The 15,624-nt window shown below is 47.1% G+C and overlaps 1 protein-coding gene across 1 annotated transcript in view; it reads left to right on the plus strand.

Annotated features, from left to right (window-relative positions):
- The first annotated feature begins 4,522 nt into the window (after nt 1–4,522).
- The window catches only part of thbs2a (thrombospondin 2a), a 35,881-nt gene continuing 24,779 nt past the window's right edge, over nt 4,523–15,624 (plus strand). The window contains 6 exon segments of the mRNA XM_070444977.1: nt 4,523–4,585; nt 4,906–4,926; nt 5,484–5,555; nt 6,019–6,578; nt 7,358–7,442; nt 15,357–15,565. Of these exon segments, the coding sequence (XP_070301078.1) occupies nt 4,564–4,585; nt 4,906–4,926; nt 5,484–5,555; nt 6,019–6,578; nt 7,358–7,442; nt 15,357–15,565 (969 nt within the window). The 5' untranslated portion in view covers nt 4,523–4,563.

Genomic DNA, 15,624 nt, shown 5'->3' on the forward strand with positions numbered 1-15,624 from the left:
AGATGGGGCAATCAACAAGGTGAAGGAGTCCAGGTGAGTCCAATGAGCGCTGATGCGCGTAATGATGGTGATAGGTGTGCGTAATGAAGGGCAGCCTGGCGCCCTCGAGCGCCAGAGAGGGAGAATGGGAGCAGGGGTGAAAGCTTCTGCAGAAAGATTATTTTCTAACCTAGAATTCATAAAGAACTCATAAGAAGCATTAGGCTCTCGGTTTGAGAACTCTTAAGCCACGTTTCCATTGGCACTTTGATGTCAACCCAGGTTAGGCTAGCCTTGGTGGGCTAGATCGAATTGCATTCCCACTACCTCCAGAAATTATAAATGATGTCATGTTGCTAGGTAGCCAATATCTGACTGTGCAGCTGTCTTCGATAATGTTGCTAGCTAGCAAGATGTTGAAGAATTTAATTCACCCTCACCATGCTGAAACCAACGTTACCCCATACTCCCGCCAGTGTCAGCCATGTATTTGCTAATGTTAGCTAGTGTCACGTCCGTCGTTAGAATGAGACCAAGGCGCAGCGTGGTATGCGGACATTCTCTTTTAATGAATGAACACCGAACAAACCAACAAAATCAACAAACGAAGCATGAAGCTATACAAAATAGTGCTGACAGGCAACTACACATAGTCAAGATCCCACAAACACAAATGAGGAAATGGCTACCTAAATATGATCCCCAATCAGAGACAACGATAAAAAGCTGCCTCTAATTGGGAACCATATCAGGCTACCATAGAAATACAAAAACACCTAGATGACCCACCCAAGTCACTATCACGCCCCAACCAACACAGAGAAAAAACAGCTTACTATGGTCAGGGCGTGACAATACCCCCCCCAAAGGTGCGGATTCCGACCGCAAAACCTGACTCAATAGGGGAGAGTCCAGGTGGGCATCTATGATGGATGACGCAGGGCGTCGGGGGCGGCTCCGGTGTGGGACGAAGTACCCACTCCGCTCTCAGATACGTCTTCCTCCATGGCGGCTCTGGTGCGGGGATCATCGCCGGAAGCTCCGGACCGTGGGTCGTCGCTGGAGACACCGGACCGTGGATCGTCACCGGAGGCTCCAGACTGAGAACCCCTGCTGAAGGCTCTGGACTGCAGATTGTCGCTGGAGGCTCTGGACCGCCGACCGTCGCTGAAGGCTTCGTCGCTGGAGGCACCGGACCGTGGATAATCGCCGGAGGCTCTGGACTGGGAACCACCACTGGAGGCTCCGGACTACAGATCGTCGCTGGAGGCTCTGGACTGGGAACCCCCGCTGGAGGCTCTGGACTGCAGCTTGTCGCTGAAGACTCTGGACTGCGGATCGTCGCTGAAGACTCCGGACTGGGGACTGTCGCTGGAGACTCCGGACTGCGGCCCGTCGCTGGAAACTCCGGACTGCGGACCATCGCTGAAGACTCCGGACTGCGGACCGTCGCTGGAGACTCCGGACTGCGGACCGTCGCTGGAGACTCCGGACTGCGGACCGTCCCTGGAGGTTCCGGACTGCGGACCGTCTCAGGAGGTTCCGGACTGCGGACCGTCTCAGGAGGTTCTGGACTGCGGACCGTCTCAGGAGGTTCCGGACTGTGGAACGTCTCAGGAGGTTCCGGACTGTAGACCGTCTCAGGAGGTTCCGGACTGTGGACCGTCGCTGGAGGTTCCGGACTGTGGACCGTCTCAGGAGGTTCCGGACTGTAGACCGTCTCAGGAGGTTCCGGACTGTGGACCGTCGTTGGAGGTTCTGGACTGTGGCCCGTCGTTGGAGGTTCCGGACTGTGGCCCGTCGCCGGAAGCTCTGGACTGTGGAGGCGCACTGGAGACCTGATGCGTGGGACCGGTACAGGTGGCACCGGGCTGATGGCACGCACCTCAGCACGCTCGCTCTGCAGCGCTCTCAACGCCAGCACCTCTCTCCGGAATCTTGTGTCGAGCTCTTCACTCGACTCCCTGACTGGCTCTGGTTCACTCCTCGGCTCCGCCGACTGCCCCCCCAAAAGGTTTTCTTGGGGTTTCTGTGGCCTTCCTCCCCGACGTCGTTGCTGTCCTCTCAAGCTCCTAATCGACTCCCGCCAAGGAAGGCAATCCTGTCCTGCCAGGATTTCCTCCCAAGTCCAGGATCCCTTCCCATCCAGGATCTCTTCCCAAGTCCAGGATACTTCCTCCTCCTGGGCACGCTGCTTGGTCCTTTGTTGGTGGGATCTTCTGTCACGTCCGTTGTTAGAATGAGACCAAGGCGTAGCGTTGTATGCGTACATTCTCTTTTAATGAATGGACACCGAACAAACCAACAAAATCAACAAACGAAACGTGAAGCTATACAAAATAGTGCTGACAGGCAACTACACATAGTCAAGATCCCACAAACACAAATGAGGAAATGGCTACCTAAATATGATCCCCAATCAGAGACAACGATAAACAGCTGCCTCTGATTGGGAACCATATCAGGCCACCATAGAAATACAAAAACACCTAGATGACCCACCCAAGTCACTATCACGCCCCAACCAACACAGAGAAAAAACAGCTTACTATGGTCAGGGCGTGACAGCTAGCTAGCTAAACTGTTAGTTAGCATAATTACTAGCATAACAGGCTAGCTAGCTAGCTAGCTAAATTCCTACCTTGCTTGCCATGGTATTAGCTATTAGCTAGCTAGCTAACCAAGCAAACCAAACAACAGGTTTGATATGATGTAGCTAGCTAGCTTTCAATGCTATAACCTGCCCAGGGACTGCGGTTGAAAATTAGACGGCTGGCTAAAACCGGCACTTTTACTGAAATGTTGATTAATGTTCACTGTCCCTGTAAAAAATAAAATATATAAACTCATAAACTCAATGCGACCTGGCCAGCAAAAATTCCTGCTAGCTCATGTTAGCTAGCTAGCTAGCTTGTTTCAACTCTGATTTGCAAGCTAACTTTGGGTAGCTACTTAGCATTCAGGGGCTGACTGTTCTCATAAAAGTTTGTGTAGTGCAAAAATAAATTAAGGATCCAGCTATGGCGGTAATTCGTGTCATGTCTGACTACAGCAGTATTGCTTGTCCATGTGCTAGCTAAAAGCAACAGGCCCATACGAGCTAGCTGTGGTGTCAGCCTCCAGCAGTGATCAGTTGGTGGTTGGATAGCAACGACGTCACCAGCCCAAATTCTAATCGAGCTGGCACCAGTTGTGGAACTGGGCTGTACTGGCCTGGGATTCCCTCAATCCAGCTCGATTTTTGAGAATTACATTCGAGCCAGCTCGAATTTGACCCTACCTTAGCCCTAATTTTAAGTGCCAGTGGAAATGGGAGTTTAGATAGAGCTTCTTGCCTGGGTTTGTTTACATAATATCTTGCCTGAGTTTGTTTACATAATGTCTTGCCTGGGTTTGTTTTGTCGCCCCGACATTTTGATATTTCTTAAACACAAATCAAGTAAATTAGACTTACTGAGTCTGGCTTTAACATTACGGGTGTGTTTGTAAATTCACTCTGGCGTAACAGAGTGCGCTCAGAGTGCGCACTGGGGATTTATACATTCAGAGCGTTGTTGTAGGGTTGATCTGACCGTTCTGACCTCACAATAGCAACCAAGCACCCAAATTAACTGGCTAAATTTGGCTAGCTTGCTAGCTCCTTCCAAACACAAATGAGAGAACACTTCACTCTGAACATTTTACTCGCCCTAGCAGAGCTGGTTAGAGTGTTTTCATGTTATCAAGAGAGTTAGTGAATGTAAATGTGTGTATGGCAACAATTTATACTTTTTTTAGTCAATGTTTAGGCCTACTTACAACTGTCATAACAACAGAGTTTAGGGACGTTCATAAATTCTTTAATTTTTCTGTGCTCTGGCACTGTCAAATCAGAGTGCTCTGATTGGAGTAGATTAGGCCTACCAGGGTGAATTTACAAACACTGATTTTACTTACACAATTTCTGATATATCACATGCATAAATAAAAGTGCGGCATGTGGTATATCAGAAATTATGTTATAGAATTATTGTCAACCTAAAATATTGTCATATAATTATATCTAGCCTACATATTATAAGGGTTTAATACCAATTTTTTGTAGCCTATAAATAGCCTCTAAAATATATGTAAACAGACTATAAATGTCTAAATGTTATATGTGCTTGCCTTGACAATAGTTAAAATTCCGAGCTATTAATTAAACCAAAAGAAAAACGTGTGCGTAAAAGTTTTGGGAACGTTTTGAAAACGCTGGACTGCAAAGACTAGAGAGGGGATTTTGTTTTCATTTACAGCCACATAGGAAGCGTAACAAAGCATCAAAGTCTTTCAGCATCCTGTGCGAATCCACATAAAATACGTGGGTAGTGTGTGCTTCATACAGTCCTCGCGACCAAGCGCTTTGCTCTCCCAAAACTAAAAGCAAGGCGCGCCTAACATCCCACCTCGCTATAAGCCTAACATCCCACCTCGCTATAACTTTCTCTCTATCAATAACTCCTCCCCGAAACCGGATTCCGTTCTGATTTTGCTAATGAAGTGGGCTTGATAGAGAAGTGGGATTGGGGCACGAGAGAGCGCGAGGGAGGGGGTCACGGGTGGATGGTAACTGCCGCTCTAACAGGTACGAGCAAATTACGCTATCAGAAAGGAATTATGTAGTTCCGCCTCAGCAACGGTTCCTAACATTTCATACTTAAACGTGACTGACAGGGGTAGTGAGAAGTAAGTATATAAGAGGGAGGGAGACTAGTGATTAAGCCACTATCGCTCAAGTCCTCCCTGCGTAATGTGGATCTAGTGAAGTAAACTAAGCGCACTTTACATTTTATGCACCGGTTTATAGCAGTTTTTCCGTTTTCATTCTACTATTCATACTTATTAGAATAATATATATTGTTATTACCTCCTTTTTCATTGGATATCTAACATATTTTTTTTAAGGGGGATTTGCACTTTCACCAGGTAAGTTGTTGCATTCAAGTTTACTGCTAGTCAAAATCATTTAGTCAAAGAATGATTAATATATAAACCTATATTCTGTTATTAGATTCATTCGTTTTGGTTAACATTATGTATTTGTATAAAATGTTTTAGAAGTAGTGTATTCTCTTTTCCCAATAGCCTAAATACTATATGTGCACGTTGTAAGGTGCTTAATTGGTGTATCTTCCTAGATAACTCTGTGTTCGTTTTGGAGACAGTAGTTAGGCTGCTTTACAGCGTTGCTATAGTTGAAGCAGATCTGTGGATTTTACATTAGGGGATGTAATGGCATGGCTGAGAGCTTCAGTATTCACAGTTGCAATGAACTTGGTGTCGCTTTGTGACAGCAGAGCAGAGAGTAAATAAAAACTAGATAGCCTATAATGGCTAGGCAACTTTATTTATGAGATGTGAAGTAAAGTTTCGTCAACTTTACTTATTATTACATTGTCATTACAATAGTGATAAAGTTAACAACTTACAATGTGCTGTTACCTTTGATGATAATCAGCTTTTGTGTCTCTTGTGTTTTGAAGGAGATATGATACTCAGGAGAAGTCTCAACCTGCTGCCCATTTTATTACTTTGCTCCTCAGCGCTACCTCAAGGTAAATCTACTTATGCATAAAGTTTATTCGCCTTATCATCATCATTATTCTATCCACTATTCAATTACATTTGTATTGATAAATAAGTGTGATGTTTGTGTGGCTTGCGCAGATGCTGTAGGTTTTAGTGTAACTAGATGTAAAAAAATTGCCAGGGCTCTCCACCCCTGTTCTGTTCTTGGAGTGGTACTGTGCTGTTGGTTTTTTAGTTACAACTCTAATCTCGCGCACCTGATTCTAATAATTTGCTGGTTGATAAGCTAAATCAAGTTAGTTACAACTGGGGTTGGAACGAAAACCTACAGGAGGGTTACTCTCCAGGAACAGGGTTGGAGAGCCCTGTTATAGACCTAGTTAAAATCAGTTGATCAGATTTTCGTAAAGAATGCCATGCTGTTTCATCAAGCTAATTGGCTGTACACGTTCTCCTCTCCTTACCTATCCCCTGTATGACTCATGGAAGATGGTGAGGTTACAATGGATGACGACACAACGTTTGACCTGTTTGATATTAGCGGTATCACGCGCAAGACTCTGGGCGCCAAGCAATTCCGCGGCCAAGACACGGACAACCCCGCTTACCGCTTCATCCGCTTCGACCATTTGCCCTCTGTGAGCGCGCCCGTGCTCAAACAGATGCTTCTGCAAATCCAGAACAACGAGGGCTTCGTGTTCGTGGCCAGCATGCGCCAGGACCGCGGCTCGCGGGGAACCCTCATCGCATTGGAAGGCGCCAACGGCCAGCGGCAGTTTGAAATCGTCTCCAACGGTCGTGCCAACACGCTGGACCTTGTCTACTGGGTGGACGGCTCTCAAAATGTTGTCTCCTTCGAGGATGTTGACCTGTCTGACTCGCAGTGGAAGAATATCACACTTCATGTTCATGGCGAAAATGCAAATCTGTTTGTGGGCTGCAGTCTCATCGACAGCTTCATCTTGGATGAGCCTTTCTACGAGCACCTGCAGGCAGAGGATAGCCGAATGTTCGTCGCCAAGGGATCCATCCGCGAAAACCACTTCAGGGTAAGAATTTGTCCTGTAGAATAGACCACTATATTATGCTATTCAACTCAAGCTTGGTTCCCAGTTGTTCCCAGTAGTAAAAAAAATTAAATGTAGGCTGTACTTTTAGACTGTATTTTTATAAGGGAGAAATGTATTTTTATACGGGAGAAATGTCAATTTTCCTTCTGCACTTTATTACTTGTGTGGTCTTCCGCAGGGTGTGCCTTTGTTAAAAATAAAAACCCTACTACACCATGTCCAAAAGTCCTAACCTACTCTTAGTATTAGTCATAATATAGGTTTAAGAAGTTAATAAACCATATAGCATTACAAAGAAGTGAACCATGTAATTATGAGAGAATATTGTTATTGACAGATTACACGGGCCTTTATGGTTTTACCGAGCCTGTCATTTTTTTACTTCTAGGCGCACTTCACGCTACACGACTCCAGACCATGTAGAAGCCAATGGCCCTCCCTTCGAGGAGGGTTCAAGGGTTCAACAAGGACCTACTGGAAATGTGGCATGAAGTGCATCCAAAACGGCAATCTTTTTTTGTTGTAGAGAAAAGTAGTGCACTAGATATAGGGAATAGGATTCCATTTCAGATCTATCCCCTTGAGTCATGATGATGAGTCTAATGTTAACTGTTAAGAATAACTCATTCGGTATTAATTTACCTTGACATAGTAGCTCAAGGTAAGCGAATAACAAATAAGTTGTTCCTAGCTGCTAGTCCAATGTGACACACAACTGTCCAAGTAGTCATTGATCAATCTCTTGTCTTGTCACACAGGGCTTACTGCAGAATGTTCGCTTCATGTTCGACACATCCGTGGATGATGTTCTGAGGAACAAAGGCTGTGAAGTCACTAAGGCTGGTAAGGGTTTTTGGCTACTTTACTGCACTGGTTGTGTTCATTAAGCACCAAATGAAAAAAAAATATGTTTCAAACAGGGAGGGACTACCTGGACTTGTCCAATAAGAAAGGCTCATTTTTGTTTGCCATTGCAAAAAGCTTTTGAATGTTTTCCATTGCGTGCCCTAAGAACATGCCGCTGTAGTTTGAATAGACTGAATCCTACCAATTGGGGTCAATATGATATGGATATTTATTTCAAGGACATCATCTCGAAGACCGTCTAAAATCGTGCTGTATTGTGTTACAGCAATTATTCTTTAGGCTGTGTTTACACAGAAAGCCCAATTCTGATATTAGCGGTATCACACGCAAGACTCTGGGCACCAAGCAATTCCGCGGCTGAGACACAGACTACCCCGCTTCATCCGCTTCGACCATTTACTCTCTGTGAGTGCGCCCGTGCTCAAACAGATGCTTCTGCAAATCCAGAACAACGAGAGCTTCGTGTTTGTGGCCAGAACACAATTATGGCCAAAAGAGCTGATCTGATTGGTCGAATGACCAAGTAGTCGGAAAAAAATCAGAATCGGGGTGCCCGTGTAAACGCAGCCTTATTAGCATTTCCCAAAACCGGTTTGTGCTGTACAGCAAACTGTTATGGTCTTTGTCATCCCAAGTTTGTCACGACATTGACCATATAAATGGACAAGACAGCACAAACAGATCTGGGACTGACTGAAGCTATCCCTTTTTGGGTATCTGTTGTATTGTTTTCATGCTTTGAATATTCTGATGAACCGACTTTAACTCGTCCTTCCTGACCTGCTCTGACCTCCTTTAAACTCCCTATTAAAGCTCCATCCAACGCAGATGTGACTGAACGATCCATCATTCTGCCTCATAGGCTGCATCCCAAATGGCACCCTATTCCCTATAGTGCACAACATTAGGGTGCCATTTCAGATTGCAGCCACAGTCACATGCAACCTCTTACAGCGTTGGTCTTCTGCGTTTCATTTAGATAAAACCGTAACAAATTTCCACAACAGACTCCAACCACTTAAAAATATGGAGTTTTTCTTTATTTCCATTGTGTCTGGTTCTGCTATTCTATCACTTTAATCGGTCTTTAGTTTTAGTGGGTCACAGAAAGCTTGTAGATCTGATATGTGGAGATTTCTGACAGTATTACATCATGTTAGCGGAAACAGCTGTGTCAGTGTGGTTGCGTGAGGCCAACACATGTGTGTGTGTGTGTGTGTGTGTGTGTGTGTGTGTGTGTGTGTGTGTGTGTGTGTGTGTGTGTGTGTGTGTGTGTGTGTGTGTGTGTGTGTGTGTGTGTGTGTGTGTGTGTGTGTGTGTGTGTGTGTGTGTGTGTGTGTGTGTGTGTTGTGTGTGTGTCTGCTGTGCGCAACACAAAAGGAGATACTGTACAGATGCTTACATTTATTTCCATTGGCAGTGGAAGAAATGCCTGGGGAAGAAAAATAGAGAAAGTTAAATGCTATGCTGGAAGGAATTAAGGGAGTCACCACCGCTTTGCCCTGCATGCACACAACACAACACTTCACACACACAGACACACACACGCACGCACGCACGCACGCATGCACGCATGCACGCACGCACGCACACACACACACACACACACATAGTGAGGTCATGAATTGGCTGATGGGGTAGTAGCCTCTCTGCTGCTTTTGTTCACACTGGGCGTGGGGCCCTGTAATCCTCAGTAGGGGCTTTTGAGAAGATCCAGAAACCCCAGGGTGTGTGGGTGGGTGTAACCCCAGGGTGTGTGGGTGGGTGTGTGTGTGCTCGCGTGCGTGCGTGCCAGAATTTGTGTGCTTGTAGCTCCATTGTTGACACAAGTACCATTCGATTCTACCTGAGTGAGCACATTTTATGTTATGTCACCAAGACTTCCCATTGAGTCACTGGAAAAAGTCTAGATGCTCCTACCAGCCAAGGTCTTACCCTGGCATCAGATATCTCTAACACTAGCTCAAAAGTCACTCATAAAATCACACATAGTCATACAAAACTGCCACGTTGTACAGTTAATGAGAAGCAGTTGAAATGTTGTATTTCTTCCCCTCTATCTCAGTCAAAAAGAGGAGAGGAAAGAATTGAAAGAGGAGGAAAAAGGAGTTGTGAACCAACCAGAATATCTCATCATACATGTCCTAAGGTCACGCACACACAAACATTCACACACACACACACATATTCTTGTACAACTAACCTTGTGGGGACACACAATTCAGTCCCATTCAAAATCCTATTTTCCCTAACCCCTAACAATAAACCCTAACCTGTACTCTTACCCTTACCCTAACCTTAACCCAAAAACCAAACCTAAACCTTGCTCCTAACCCTAACCCTTAACGTAATTCTAACACTAATTCTAACCTTAACCCTAAACCCCATAGAAATAGCATTTGACATCGTGGGGACTAACAAAATGTCCCAGTTGGTCATATTCTTGTTTGTTTACTATTCTTCGGAATAGTAACACTGTTAGCTGTGATCGTTTTGTTTGTCTTGTGTAGTTTCTTAATCATTGTACCTAAACTGTATGTGTAACATGTATACGCAGGGCTGTAAAAAAGACCTTGGTCTCAGTCTGTGTTCCTTGTTGAAATAAAGGTAGAATAATAACTTGGGAGGTTATTGTGGTTAAACGGGGCCAGCGTGACTGGGACCTGGCCTGATTTAGAGTCCCTAACCACCCATTAATCTCTGCTCAACTTCTGCACCTGGCACACACACACACAAACACACACACACACACACTTGGCTGGACACACTGCGTTCCTCAGGCCTTTCCTCACCAGGAACCCCAGTCTGAGACTCTGCTCTGGGGCCACTAATCTATCTGATGTTCTATCTATCATTTTCTTATGCATTTATCAGAGTTAAAATAAATAAAAAGCAGTACAATATACTATTAAACAGATGTATGTTATATGTGTGGACAGTTTATCATGTTGTAGACCAGGTAATAGTCTGTCAAACACTTGAAGTGAGACCTCTGGGATCCATGAGAACCACAGGATTATGAGTGAGACAATGTGGATCATAGAATAACTAAATATTGCGTAGTGATTGTAAACTGTAGGGACTGTTGAGGCAATGGGTATAACAAAAGCATTATCTTCGCTATGATACAAACAAAGCATCCAACAAGTAGAGGGGAAAAACCCGGCCTGGTCCCAGATCTGTTTTTGCTGTCCTGCCAACTCCTATGGTCATTTTGGCCTATTGTTGGGATTTCAACAAACACACACACACACACTAACAGCCCCCCAAGTGGAGAGAGACTGATGGATAAACAGACACTTCCCTTCCTGTCAAAAGCCAATCTCTCTCTCTCTCTCTGTTACTAGCTATGCCCTGGACCAGAGCTAGTGCTGACCAGAGCTTCTAGCTATGCCCTGGACCAGAGCTAGTGCTGACCAGAGCTTTCTAGCTATGCCCTGGACCAGAGCTAGTGCTGACCAGAGCTTCTAGCTATGCCCTGGACCAGAGGGAGTGACAGATTATAGCTCTAGTCCAGGGCATTAGAGCACTGCATGCGCACATACCAACTGAGATGCAAAATATCATCTGTGACACATGCGCATGCGCTTTGATATTTGCAGACCAGGTGGCCTCAGCGAGCATAATCTGCAGCTGGATGCTTCTTCTCCAGGCAGGCTCAATCAAACAAACGCTCAAAGTATTTGAAAGAAAAAAAATACCACTTGAGCCCAGGTCTGTGTTGGACTAGTGAGACAGAGCCAAGACCATTCTCTTCCAAAAGGAAGACTTGATGCAGGCCCAGCTGTCTGCCAGCCCAGCCCAGCCTGCTCATCCCACCCCATCACACCACAGCTGAGCTCTGCTCTGTTTCTAAAACAAACAACCACCCACCGGGCCCTGGCACAATTTCCTAGCTTGGGCTTTGTAACGGCAGCCTTCCTCCTCTTCGTCTGAAGAGGAGGTGTAGCAGGGATCGGACCAAGACGCAGCGTAGTTGGTGCTCAACATATTTAATAATACGAACTGGAACACTACAAACAAACAAAAATAACAAAATGTGGCAAACCGATACAGTCCTAGCTGTGCAGAGAAAACACAGAGACAGGAAACAACCACCCACAAAATCCCAACACACAAGCCATCTATATATGATTCCCAATCAGAGACAACACAAAACACCTGCCTCTGATTAGAACCATATTAGGCCAAACATAGAAACAAAGACAACTAGACACACAACATAGAATGCCACCCAGCTCACGTCCTGACCAACACTAAAACAAGCAAAACACACAAGAAACTATGGTAAGAACGTGACAGTACCCCTCCTGATGTGCGGACTCCGAACGCACCCCCTAAAACTCTAGGGAGGGTCTGGTGGGCATCTGTCCGCGGTGGCGGCACTGGACGAGGACACCACTCCACATTGTCTTTGTCCCCCTCCTTAGCGTCCTTTGAGTGGCGACCCTCCCGCCGACCTTGGCCTAGGAACCCTCACAAAGGGCCCCATCAGACTGAGGAGACAGCTCCGAACCGAGAGTAGCTTAGGACAGAGAGGTAGCTCAGGACAGAGAGGTAGCTCCGGACGGAGGACGAGGGCAGCTCCGGACTGAGGGCTCCATGACTGGAGGGCGGCTCATGACTGGAGGCGGCTCATGACGGAGGGCGGCTCATGACTGGAGGGCGGCTCATGACTGGAGGGCGGCTCATGACGATGGAGGCGGCTCATGACTGGAGCGGCTCATGACTGGAAGGCGCTCATGACTGGAAGGCGGCTCATGACTGGAGGGCGCTCATGACTGGGCAGCTCATGACTGGCGGGCGGCTCATGACTGGCGGGCGGCTCATGACTGGCGCTCATGACTGCGGGCGGCTCTGGCAGCTCCTGACTGACTGGGCTCTGCAGCTCCTGACTGGCTGGCGCTCTGGCAGCTCCTGACTGGCTGCGGCTCTGGCAGCTCCTGACTGGCTGGCGCTCTGGCAGCTCCTGACTGACGGACGGCTCTAATGGCTCATACAGACGGGCGCTCAGATGACGCGGGCAGACGGATGGCTCAGATGGCGCTGGGCAGACGGATGGCTCAGATGCGCTGGGCAGACGAGATGGCTCAGATGGCGCTGGGCAGACATGGCAGATCGCTGCAGATGGCTCAGATGGCGCTGGCAGGCAGGCAGCTCAGATGGCGCTGGGCAGGCAGGCAGCTCAGACGCGCTGGCAGGCAGGCAGCTCAGACCTGCTGAGGCGCACAGTAGCCTGGTGCTGTTGCCGGAACTGGTGGTACCGGTTTGTAGACACGCACCTCACGGCTAGTGCGGGAGCAGGAACAGGGCACACTGGACTCTCGAGGCACTATACACCTGGTGCGTGGTACGCACTGGTGTACCGGGCTGAGGGCACGCACCTCAGGCGAGTGCGGGGAAAAGGAACAGTGCGTACAGGCTCTGGATACGCACAGTAAGCTTGGTGCGTGGTCCGAACTGTGGTACCGGGCTGGAGACACGCACCACAGGGAGAGTGCGTGCAGGAGAACAGAGTTCTGGAAACGCACAGGAAGCCTGGTGGCCGTATTGTGTGGCACCGATGGTACTGGGCTGAGGGCACGCACCTCAAGGCGAGTGCGGGGTGCTGGAACTGGAGGCCTGGTACGTGGCGCCGGCACCGGAGAGTTGGTGCATGGGGCTGCCACAGGAGAGCTGGTGCGCTGAGCTGGCACAGGACGTGCWGGGCTAGGAAGGCGCACAGGATGCCTGGTGCGTGAGGCTGGCACAGTCTTCACCAGACGGCTAGCCCGCACCTCAGGACGAGTATGGAGAGCTGACTCAGGTGACATCAAATCCCCGACATGCTCCGTCGGGCGGATGTCATGCCTCATGCACCAAACCAGCAAATCCCTCATTTCTCTCTCCTCCAATTTCCCCATTAGATCCTTCACAGTCTCTACTTCGCTCACCTCCAATACTGCCCTCACCGGCTCTGGTTCCATTCTTGGCTCCTTACGGTAAGCAGGGGGAGTTGGCTCAAGTCTCCTACTTGACCCAGCTACACTCCCCTTTATCCCCCCCCAAGAAARTTTTGGGGGAGCCTCTCGGTTTCCAGCCGCTCTGCCTTGCTAGCGCCTCATAATGCCGCCTCTCTGCTTTTGCTGCCTCCAGCTCTGCTTTGGGTCCTTTTCCGTCCAGCTCATCCTCCCATGTCCACTCCTGAACTCGCTGCTGCTGCTGTTGCTGCTGCCCGTTGCTACGCTGCTTGGTCCGAGATTGGTGGGTGGTTCTGTAACGGCAGCCTTCCCTCTCTTCACGAGAAGAGAGGGTGTAACTGGGATCGGACCAAGACGCAGCGTATTTGGTGCTCAACATATTTAATAATACGAACTGTGAACACTACAACAATACAAAAATAACAAAATGTGGCAAACCGATACAGTCCTAGCTGGTGCAGAGAAAACACAGAGACAGGAAACAACCACCCACAAAATCCCAACACACAACAAGCCACCTATAAATGATTCCCAATCAGAGACAACACAAAACACCTGCCTCTGATTGAGAACCATATTAGGCCAAACATAGAAACAGACAAACTAGACACACAACATAGAATGCCCACCCAGCTCACGTCCTGACCAACACTAAAACAAGCAAAACACACAAGAACTCTGGTCAGAACGTGACAGGCTTCTTGCAAAAATTCATCTCTATCTCCGACTCCCACCATTATGGCCCACTAGGGCTGTGTCCCAAATGGCACCCTCTTCACTATATAGTGCTCTACTTTGTACCAGAGCCCTATTGGCCATAGGTGGGCTGAGGACACATGTTAAAAATAAAATAGAAGTGGATGATGAAACAAAACAGTGTGCTTTACTTATGAGAACTCTACTGAGTGCCCTCCCTCTCATCTCTGGGGTAAAGAAACATTATGACGCAAAGCTGCTTTTCTCATCAAGTTGTGAGCAGACACATTTTGAGTTCTCTTAGAACTTTTTTATGTGCTTTTAAACCCCCCTCACCCAACCCAACCCAACCCAACCTGCCCTCCTCAGTTTCTGTGTGCTGTTTGATGGTATAGTTGACAGAAGATCATCAGCCACCCGAGCCATGGCCCGTTCACCCCACGACCATCTAGAAGGTGGAGACAGTACAGGTGCATCAAAGCTGGGACAGAGACTGTAAAAACAGCCTCTATCTCCAGGCCATCAGACTGTTAAAAAGTCATCACTAGCCGGCCTCTGCCCAGTACCCTGCCCTGAACCTTAATCACTGTTCTAGCTGGCTAACACCCAGTACTTTATCCTGCACCTTAGAGACTGTTGTCTTATGTACATAGTCATTGAACATTGATCACTTTAATAATGTTTACATACTGTTTTACCCACTTCATATGTACAGTATATACTGTATTCTAGTCAAGGCTCATCCTATATACTGTAAGTACTGCTGCTGAATAACTACTACTATTCATATACTGGATATTATATTGTATTTATTTTGGGATTGGTGTGTATTGTTGTGTATTGTTAGATACTACTGCACTGTTGGAGTTAGAAATATAAGCATTTCATTACACCCTCGATAACATCTGCAAAATATGTGTACGAGACCAATAACATTGAATTTGATTTGAGATGGAAGATTTCATTTCCTAAAGTCAAACATATGCATTCCCTCAATCTCCATACTGTTTCTGCTCCATTGACATCTCCTTTAAGGACTCAGTATAGTGATCTTAAAGGAGAGGAAAATCATTCAGTTATGTAATGAAGTCCTTTCTGCTTTCCTCATCATCACACTCCTGCATCAGTAGTGTTCATCACATGTATTGTTCATCATATTCTGTATGTATTGATCGATCATTAATCCAATCTCCCTCTCTCGCTGTCCATCTGGAACCCCCTGTCCTCCTGTCAGACGAGGCCAACGTGGTGGTGAGTGAGAGCACAGATATGGAGGGTGTTAGTCCCTCCACAGCCATCACCACTAACTTCATCGGCCAAAAGACAGAGAAGCTGGGAGCAGATATGTGTGAACGATCCTGTGAGGAACTCAGCACCATGTTCCAGGAGCTCAAAGGACTGCGGGTTGTAGTGGGGAACCTCATTGACGGCCTGCAGAAAGTGGTATGTACAGCTGTCCTCCAATCGGGAGGGGGAGTGGGCAAGAAAATAAGAAAATAGTA

This window comes from Salvelinus sp. IW2-2015, linkage group LG8 (genome assembly GCF_002910315.2).
Source record: "Salvelinus sp. IW2-2015 linkage group LG8, ASM291031v2, whole genome shotgun sequence".
Classification (NCBI taxonomy): Eukaryota; Metazoa; Chordata; class Actinopteri; order Salmoniformes; family Salmonidae; genus Salvelinus; species Salvelinus sp. IW2-2015.